We start from the raw sequence: 10,365 nt of genomic DNA, 5'->3' as shown, positions 1-10,365 counted from the left end.
CATTAGTTCAAAACTGGCCCCTTGAGAATTGGTGTGGTTTTTTTTGTACAATCTTTTTTATTCAGTTTTACACTACGCATTTAAATTAAAACATTAGACGTCAGCATCAGCATTTAGAATCTCCTGAATCCCTAGACTCCCCTCCATCCTTCCATGGTTTCCATATTCAACCTTTTATGACTGCTTCACATATTTTTCTATTTTTCTTAAATAATCCATTTTTACCTTAGTTTTTAGTACATTACAAACGTTACTCAAACCTGCCAAAGTTTTTAGTTGTTTACAGTTGTCAACAGATCTCATTTTCCTGATGGTATTTTCAGACCAGGAAATGCTGAACATGTAGGATTTCTGTCTTTTTGATGCACAAAAACCTTTGCTAGGATGAAAAGTCATCAACTGTCCTCAGCCTTTTTTAGTTTCAGAAGAAGGAATAGCACCAACAAATGTTGCAACGAGAGATGCTGTCAAGGAAACCATGTTCTTCTTTCTGTTGGAAAAACACCACGAACCAACAGCCAGAAATAAATTATACTTGAAACTCATGGGATCTGTTTTGCAAAACGGTAATTTACGAAAAAAATATTTTACACATTGTAATGGTTCTAAGGGGTTGCTCGTGCGTAAGCAGGTGCCTATCTCCCTGGCTGGGTGCAAACACCTGGCTGGGCTGCCAAAGTGAACCTTTTCTGTCCGGACAGCCATTCACCCGTGGCTGACTCAGTCGCTGGCAGAATCCGTAGGTGGGCGTTTCTTAAACTTCTTCCAGCAAAGAAGCTCTTTGACGCCTAGTCTCCTCCTACTCTCTCTGCGTGAAAGCCTTCTGCGCAGGGAGGGCGTGGGCAACGGAGGACCCCAACTGTCCCCGCTGGTCCCAGGCAAGGAGTCATGGGACCGCCTCACTGCTTCCCCCATCTGCCCCCCTTGTCCATTGGTGCTACGCTGATTCTCTTCCCCAGAAGATGGGCTGCTCCTCCCGATCCCTGGACGCTCTCTGGAATCCCTCTGGCTTTTGCGCTCCCCCTCCAGTACTGATGGCAGTTCCCTGACACACATGTTAGTACATTGCTGCTGAGTTAGGCGCATCTACTTTATAGAACAAGGATATCCTGAAATGTGGGGACATTGTCCCAATGATTTGGCAATCTAGAAAAGGGTTGAATAGGTCAAGGTGGTCACTCCAGGACCATTTTGATTTCCAGCAACCACTAGGCCTGTCAACACAGTGATAATGGAGATGATCATTCAGTACTCAATAAGCCACATGGCAGGAACTCATATGCAGATCATGCAGATTTTAGTGCTAAAAGGAATGTGTATGTAAAACAAGAATACAGGAACTCCTATGACAGGGAAGGAGAACCTCAGGTCCTCTCTAGCCCAGGATCCTGTTCTCACAGATACCCACAAATGGGATCTGAGTGCAACAGGACTCTCTCGCCTTGTGATTCCCATTAACTGGCATTCGGAAGCATACTGCCCAGAACTGTGAAGGCAGAGTTGTAAAACAACTTCCCCATCACCACTAAAATATCTGTTAAACAAAGAACATAATGGCATTTAAAATTCTATTTATTTATTTGAATTAATATACCGCCCTATACTCACAGATCTCAGGGCGGTTCACAGAAAAGATCACAATATATAAAATCAAAATAAGAATAACCCAATAACACGCGCCCCACCAACTATATAGGATGTCAATCAGGTCAACCAAAGGCCTGGTTTAAAAGGAACGTTTTTACCTGATGCCTAAAGGTATAAAATGGAAGTACCAGGCAAACATCCCTGGGGAGAGCATTCCACAGATAGGGAGCCACTGCAGAGAAGGCCCTGTTCTTGCGTTGCCACCCTCTGGACCTCTCAAGGAGGCGGCACATGAAGAAGGGCCTCAGAAGGTGATCTCACGGTATGGGTAGGTTTATATGAAAAGAGGCAGTCCTTGAGGTATTGCGGTCCTGAGCCATTTAAGGCTTTGTAGTTCAAAACCAGCTCTTTGAATTGGGCCCGGAAACTAATTGGTAGCCAATGCAGTCAGACTAGGATCGGTGTAATATGCACAAACTGTCTTGCTCCGATGAGCAACCTGCCTGCTGAATACTGCACTAGCTGAAGTTTCCGAAGCGTCTTAGAGGCAGCCTTACATATAACGCATTGCAGTAATCTAACCTTGAAGTTACCAGAGCATAGACAACAGTATTTGGCTATCCCTGTCCACATAGGGGTGTAGCTGGGTCACCAGCCGAAGCTGAGGGAAGGCATTCTGGGCCACTGAGGCCACCTGAGCCTCGAGCGACAACAAATGATCCAGGAACACCCCCAAGCGGCGAACCAGCTCCTTCAGGGGAAGTGTAACCCCATCAAGAGCCGGAGACCTCCCAGCCATCTGGTCTAGGGAACCACCCAGTGGCGTAGCGTGGGGGTGCAGGGGGGGCCGGCCGCACCGGGCGCAACATCTGGGGGTTAGGGTTAGGGGGCGCAAATCCACGGGTTAGGGGGCGCAAATCCACGGGTTAGGGGGTGCAAATTACTTGCCTTGCCCCGGGTGCTGACAACCGACGCTACGCCACTGGAACCATCCACTAGATTCTAGATACAAACACGCAATCACTTTCAAATCAATTTTGGTAACTTTCTAACATTATATAAAAACCGATTCTTGCTTCTCTTACAAACACCACCAGCCAGCAGCTTTGGTGCATTATAGTTTCAGTTGGTTGCTACATATTGAATTATAAATGTCCTCCGTTAGGGGTACATATGTCTTTTCTTTGTCATTCAGGAAATACAGGGTGTCTTTGATAGCTGCTGGGTCAAATCCTTCTTGGGCTAACTGCACCTTCCGGTGTTTGAATGTTCCAGTGACCTCAATGGCATCCTGCAACAACAAGGGAAAAGGCAAAATTACAGTGCAATCCTATGCATGTTTACGCAAGTGTAAGGAACAGTATTCAGAGGGGGTTACTCTCAGGTAAACAGGATTGTAGCCTTAATATTATCCGTTGGGCCATATCTTTACTGGAATCAACAAAAATGCCAAAAATAATGACAAGTGTCTGAGCTCTCAAGAACTCTTTATCAGGCAAGATGTTACATAAAATATGAGGAAGTGGGGGGGAAAGAAAAAGTACAAAGTTTGCCAAAAAATAAAAAGGAAGTATAAAAATTAGTCTGGCTGGTGTAGCTATGAAGTCAGCTTTTAGGCTCATCTCCAAGGTGTAGGTTAAAGTTGAGTCCATCTCTGTTGGGTTTCAAGTTACACACCTAGGATTCTGAGACTAAGGACAGAATCGCACTGTACATTCAAAGCACACCCCACACATATTTAAAGCACATTGCTTCCCACAGAGAATCCTGGGAATTGTAGTTTCCCCCTCACAGTGCTACAATTCATAATAATAATAATAATAATAATAATAATAATAATAATTTATTATTTATACCCCACCCATCTGTCTGAGTTTCCCCAGCCACTCTGGGCAGCTTCCAATCAAGTGTTAAAAACAATACAGCATTAAATATTAAAAACTTTCCTAAACAGGGCTGCCTTCAGATGTCTTTTAAAAAGAAGATAGCTGCTTATTTCCTTCACATCTGAAGGGAGGGCGTTCCACAGGGCGGGCGCCACTACCACGAAGACCCTCTGTCTGGTTCCCTGTAACCTCACTTCTTGCAATGAGGGAACCGCCAAAAGGCCCACGGAGCTGGATCTCAGTGTCTGGGCAGAACAATGGGGGTGGAGACGCTCCTTCAGGTATACTGGGCTGAGGCCATTGAGGGCTTTAAAGGTCAACACCAACACTTTGAATTGTGCTTGGAAACGTACTGGGAGCCAATGCAGATCTCGCAGAACCGGTGTTATATGGTCTCAGTGGCCGCTCCCAGTCACCAGTCTAGCTGCCGCATTCTGGGTTAATTGCAGTTTCTGGGTCACCTTCAAAGGTAGCCCCACGTAGAGTGCATTGCAATAGTCCAAGCAGGAGATAACTAGAGCATGCACCACTCTGGATTAAGTATCCTTAATCAACTATGCCCAAAGAAAAAGGACTGTCTCCTCCTGTGGCTTCCAGGATTCAGAGTCATACAGCCTCTGACTGTGGACATAGAACACATCCATCAGGGCTAGTTGCCACTGATAACATTATTCTTCATGAATTTAGAACCATAGAATTGTAGAATTTGAAGGGACCATGAGGGTCATCGAGTCCAACCCCCTGGCAGGCAGGAATCTTTTTGCCCAACATTGGGTTCGAACCCACAACCCTGAGATCAAGAGTCTCAGGCTCTACTGACTGAGCTCCTCTTTTAAAGCCATCCAAGCTGTTGGCCATCACCGCCCCTTGTGGGAGTAATTTCAAATGCACTGCGTTAAAAAGTATGTTCTTTTGTCCTTCCTCTTCCAACGTTTAGAATTCTAGTGCTATGATGCATAGGGAGAAAAACATTTCTCTGTCCTTTTTCTCCATTTCATGCATCATTTTATACCCTTCTATCCTGTTGACAGCAGTCACGAAATTAAGACGCCTGCTTCTTGGGAGAAAAGCAATGACAAACCTAGACAGCATCTTAAAAAGCAGAGACATCACCTTGCCAACAAAGGTCCGTATAGTTAAAGCTATGGTTTTCCCAGTAGTGATGTATGGAAGTGAGAGCTGGACCATAAAGAAGGCTGATTGCCGAAGAATTGATGCTTTTGAATTATGGTGCTGGAGGAGACTCTTGAGAGTCCCATGGACTGCAAGAAGATCAAACCTATCCATTCTTCAGGAAATCAGCCCTGAGTGCTCACTGGAAGGACAGATCCTGAAGCTGAGACTCCAATACTTTGGCCACCTCATGAGAAGAGAAGACTCCCTGGAAAAGACCCTGATGTTGGGAAAGATGGAGGGCACAAGGAGAAGGGGACGACAGAGGACGAGATGCTTGGACAGCGTTCTCGAAGCTACGAACATGAGTTTGACCAAACTGTGGGAGGCCGTGAAAGACAGGAGTGTCTGGCGTGCTCTGGTCCATGGGGTCATGAAGAGTCGGACACAACTAAACAACAACAACAACATCCTGTTGACTCTTGCTTGCCTTTTCTCTCTAAAATAAAAGCCTGAATGCCATAATCAGTCTTCTTACAGGAGCGGTAGAATCATAGATGCACAGATTCCTACCGTATTGTAACTTCCACTAATACTAGAACCTGTTCTATGGTGAAAATGGTCCTTAGTAAGGCAGACTTACCTGGATCCTCACAAAACAAGGCCTTGCATAAGCAGGCAGGTAGTCCACAACGTGTTTGTAGAGTTGTCCCCCATCAAATTCACAGCCGTCTGTTAGGCGTATGGATGCCATGCCTATCCTGCCCTCGTGACCTGCAAGGCAATCATTGTTGCTTGGGTTTCTTTTTTCTTTTTAAATCTTTATTGCATTTTAAAAATTACAAAGAAGGCATAAATTAAACACTACATCCAAATATTCAAAAATCAAAAGGAAAAATACAAAGATGGAAAAAGAAAAAGAAATTAAAAGGTAGATAATATAAAACAAAAAAGAATTAGTCAAGTACATTAAATTGTTCAAAGGGCACAAACAGTAATTTGAATATTCTATACACCCGGTCTCAGAAAGAAATACATTTGTAATCCTTATTTCCTTTCTTTCTTTACAGTCACTTTCTTTCTGTTCCGGAAAAACTAGTTTGAATCCCTGCTATATTAGTTGACTTCCCTCTATCTCTTTGAGGCTTCAACACTTCTCTTAAGTAACAAATATTCTGTAATCATTTATTAAAATCAGTTTTTCCCATTATATCTGTTGCTTGTGTTTCTAAACCGCATCTCAAGAAGTTCCTGATACAGCGCACTAGAAAATTTTTCAAACAGTATAAATCATAAAAAATACAGGCTGTCTTGACAACTTGTCAAGTAGTCAAGGTATACTTGACTACCTCAGTATACCTGAAGGAGCGTCTCCACCCCCATCGTTCAGCCAGGATACTGAGGTCCAGCTCCAAGGGCCTTCTGGCAGTTCCCTCACTGCGAGAAGTGAGGTTGCAGGCAACCAGGCAGAGGGCCTTCTTGGTAGTGGCACCCGCCCTGTGAGATGCCCTCCCACCAGATGTCAAGGAAATAAACATCTACAGTGGTACCTCGGGTTAAGTATTTAATTCGTTCTGGAGGTCTGTTCTTAACCTGATACTGTTCTTAACCTGAAGCACCACTTTAGCTAATGGGGGCTCCTGCTGCTGCCGTGCCGCTGGAGCACGATTTCTGTTCTCATCCTGAAGCAAAGTTCTTAACCCGAGGTACTATTTCTGGGTTAGCGGAGTCTGTAACGTGAAGCGTCTGTAACCCGAGGTACCACTGTATCTGACTTTTAGAAGACATCTGAAGGCAGCCTTGTTTGGGGAAGTTTTTAATGTTTTGATGTTTTATCGTGCTTTTTATATTCTGTTGGGAGCTGCCCAGAGTGGCTGGGGAAACCCAGCCAGATAGGCAGGGTATAAATAAATAAATAATTGCTTAACCCTCAGACCTTTTCTGTGCAAATCCAAATGAGTTGGAGAAGAAGACCATAGCTGCCTGAAGTCTACTGCTGCCCTACATCAAGAACATGAACTAAAAACAGCCAAATTATGAGGCCCATCTCTCCAGTTAGGTAAGTGGCTTTGGGCACCTGGAGGTTTCAGCTGAACCATGGCTGTCTGACACTGTAGTCACACTGTGTGTGGGATGAGAGAGCTTCCTTGTACACGTAGGTGAAAGGACTACGGTTTTTTAAGCCAAACGTAAGGGGAAGGGGCTGGAATAGTCTTGATGGAACCAGCCTCCTCCCAGGGCTTCTAAGGTCTATGACCTTGAATGTTATTGACACAAGAGCCCCTAGCCAGGGCTGTGAGAACATGGTTGCATACTTTCTTATGAGCTAATCTGTGCTTTTTGCCACTTGGAAAGGAACACCTGGCATTGAATGCTGTTTACTCAAAGGATTTGTGGTTTGGGATAGAATATTTGGCGCTCACACCTGAATCTGCCAGATCGGCTCAAGTGTTTAGGAGAGATTCTGTCCCTGTGAACTTACGTCAGGTGGCAAATATATAGGATCTATCTAAAAGGGGTGAAAAGGTTTAGCCTAGGCATAATAAAAAAAGGTGAAGGGTTACCACGACTTGCTACTCTCCCCCTTGCTGCAAGACCAGTTTGCAATTAGGCATTTCAGTCTTCTATTTGGTTTTTTAGGCCCAAGGGGAGCTGAGCTGTATTTCCTCCATCTGCTGTAACATAATCTGAGAAGAGGATAAGGAACTCTGGACTATTATTCAGTTCTCTTGTTGGCGAAATCTTTCCCATGGCAATTAGGTGTTTACCTCTTCAACAGAGGTAGGTGAAAACAAAGCAAAGCAGCTTGAAGCACACTTGGTAATCAAGCTCTAAATGTCGGTGGCAGAAATGGAGCACCCAGGAAAATACTCCTATTGTTTGCTACTTTTACTTTTTTTAAAAAAAAGACGTTTACTGAAAACATAGCACATTTAATCACATAATCATATTTAATTCTTCTGATTGTTGTTGTGCTTTATAATGGTTTGTTTTATTGTTTTTAATGTTTGATGTTTTTAATGTTTTTTAATGTTTTATGTTTTACCATGTTTTTAATATTCTGTTGGGCAGGATATTATTATTATTATTATTATTAATAATAATAATAATTATTATTATTATATTTTAAAATTTTGTATTCATTGCATTCATTTCTATATTTAATTGGGGGTGTTTTAATGCCCCAATGGAATTGTTGTTGTGTATTTTAATGTGTATTGATTTTATGATTTGTAATTACAATTTTATTGATTTTATAATTGTAAACCGATTTGATGCCATTTTGGCATATAAAGGGTATATAAATAAATACATATTTTTTTTTAAAAATGTGCATAATTGTATAAATAGAACTTGTCGCTGATCTGTCTTTTATTCTTTTAGAGAAAAGAAAAGTATATAGTAAAATAAGGCTGCAATCCTTTGCACTTAGTCCTATAGAACTTAGTGTGGCTTTATGTTTGAGTAGACATGTATGCAGTGGTACCTTGGTTTACAAACTTAATCCATTCTGGAAGTCTGTTCTTAAACCAAAGCATTCTTAAACCAAGGCATGCTTTCCCATAGCAGCGGGGGACTCAATTTACAAATGGAACACACTCAACAAGAAGCAAAACATGTTCTTATTCCAAGGCAAAGTTCATAAACCAAAACACCTCCTTCTGGGTTTTGCAGCGTTCTTAATCCAAGTTGTTCATAAACTAAGCTGTTCTTAAACCAAGGTACCACTAAGTTAATATTTCGGTTCATACAAAATATCCACTTCTGTCACGGACTTCCCAATATTTAAAAATTGATTGCATTCATCCTAATTCAACTTCCCTTCTCTGCAACTCAAAATGTGTTTACAAATGCAGAAAAACAGTACAGTATTTGGGTTTGTCTACAAAGTTAATGACTCTGCTGCTATCTTTTTTAAATGTTGATACATTACTCTGCCATCATGGTTACAAAAAATTCAAATGTGTTATGAGGAAAATACAGAAGGTGGGACAGAGATCTTCTGATCACTTAGGATGAGTGTTGAGGGAGTGTAGCAGCCACAATGATGGAAAGAAGGCCATTTTACTCTCTCTTTTCAAGAAGCCACAAAGCTATCACCTTTGACACCAGAGCATTCATACTATACCTGGAATGGGCACACCATATACATTTGCCTCCTGAATAAAGTTGATCAGTCCCAGAATATCTGCAACTTCAGTTGTAGCAACATTTTCTCCTTTCCATCTGAGATGGGGGGGGGCAGCAGGGGAGAAAATCCCATTAAAGCAAACAAACTCAGAGCAAGTAACATTGCAAAATAATGGACACTTGGGCCACTTTCCTTTGCAGAGATGTAGCCATACAAATTAAGTAACTAACCTGCAAGTAATATAGGTAAAGGGTAAAGGGACCCCTGGCAATTAGGTCCAGTCATGGCCGACTCTGGGGTTGATCAGCAAACCCAAGAGGCTCAGTGGTTTAGACCACAGGGCCTAATGGCCACCCTGGGTGGGTGGGGCTAGTTCAGAGCCTGAGACCATATAAACCTCTGGAAGATGCCCCAAACTGAACTTCTGACTAGCTACCACATAGGGCATCCATGGAAATGTTTTCCGGGTTCAGCTTTTGTAGCTCCAGCCCTGACACAATAATACGGAACCCCCTCTTCAAGGCCATTTCATGTTGCCATTTCTGCAAGTCAGTATGTGGACTGACTTGGAATAAGTCCACACATTCATCTGCTGGCTGTTGGCATCACTAAGTGATGATTTGCATGTTGGAGCTACCCATTTCCGACAGAATATTTTTCATTGTAAGCTCACATATTCAGTAAGAGGTCAACAAAAGAGGGTGTGTGTGTGTGTGTGTGTGTGTGTGTGTGTGTGTGTGAGAGAGAGAGAGAGAGAGAGAGAGAGAGAGAGAGAGGTGTGTGTGTTTGTCCTCCAACCCGCACAGTGACATGATCACCCAAATTCTCTGCTGTACATCATCTTTCTGATGAGCTGCATACATTAAAAGGTAAAGGGACTCCTGACCATTAGGTCCAGTCGTGGCCAACTCTGGGGTTGTGGCGCTCATCTCGCTTTATTGGCCAAGGGAGCTGGCATACAGCTTCCAGGTCATGTGGCCAGCATGACTAAGCCGCTTCTGGCGAACCAGAGCAGCACACGGAAACACTGTTTACCTTTCTGCCGGAGCGGTACCTATTTATCTACTTGCACTTTGACATGCTTTCGAACTGCTAGGTTTGCAGGAGCAGGGACTGAGCAACAGGAGCTCACCCCGTCGCGGGGATTCGAACCACTGACCTTCTGATCGGCAAGTCCTAGGCTCTGTGGTTTAACCCACAGCGCCACCCGTGTCCCTTGCTGCATACATTAAGAACCCACAATTATTTGCTTTCACCTTTTAAAGGTCATAAATATACATAAAAAGCCAACAAACCGGAATGTGTCTCCAACTCGGTCATGGAAATAAATGAAGTTGTTATGGTCAATCATTAAAAGATCACCACTGTTGAAATATAAATCCCCTTTCTGGAACACATCTCTGAGCTTTTTCTTTTCAGTCTGGCTCTTGGCTCCCACATATCCACTAAATGGTGCAAACCGTGTTATTTTACAAACTAACAGTCCCACTTCACCTGTAGGGGACAAAAAAACAACAACAAGCAAGTATAAAAAGGCAGCCCCATACTGGGAAGTTTTTAAGGCCTGATGTTTCACTGTTTTGTTATATTCTGTTGGAAGCCGCCCAGAATGGCTGGGACAACCCAGTCAGATGGGCTGGGTACAAT

General features: G+C 43.1%; 1 protein-coding gene across 2 annotated transcripts in view; it reads right to left on the bottom strand.

The window, feature by feature from the left end:
• Positions 1–2,577: 2,577 nt before the first annotated feature.
• Positions 2,578–10,365, bottom strand: part of SLC27A2 (solute carrier family 27 member 2) — a 35,712-nt gene continuing 27,924 nt past the window's right edge. For both annotated transcript variants that reach the window (XM_081888559.1, XM_081888560.1), the window contains 4 exons: positions 10,014–10,212; positions 8,716–8,813; positions 5,230–5,360; positions 2,578–2,878 (listed from right to left, as the gene is read on the bottom strand). In XM_081888559.1, the coding sequence (XP_081744685.1) occupies positions 2,702–2,878; positions 5,230–5,360; positions 8,716–8,813; positions 10,014–10,212 (605 nt within the window). In that variant the 3' untranslated portion in view covers positions 2,578–2,701. The remainder of the gene's footprint in view (positions 2,879–5,229; positions 5,361–8,715; positions 8,814–10,013; positions 10,213–10,365) is intronic.

Source organism: Podarcis melisellensis (genome assembly GCF_964234715.1).
Source record: "Podarcis melisellensis genome assembly, chromosome: 14".
Lineage (NCBI taxonomy): Eukaryota > Metazoa > Chordata > Lepidosauria > Squamata > Lacertidae > Podarcis > Podarcis melisellensis.
The sequence above is the reverse complement of the archived record's forward strand: the minus strand, read 5'-3'. Positions and strand labels throughout refer to the sequence as shown.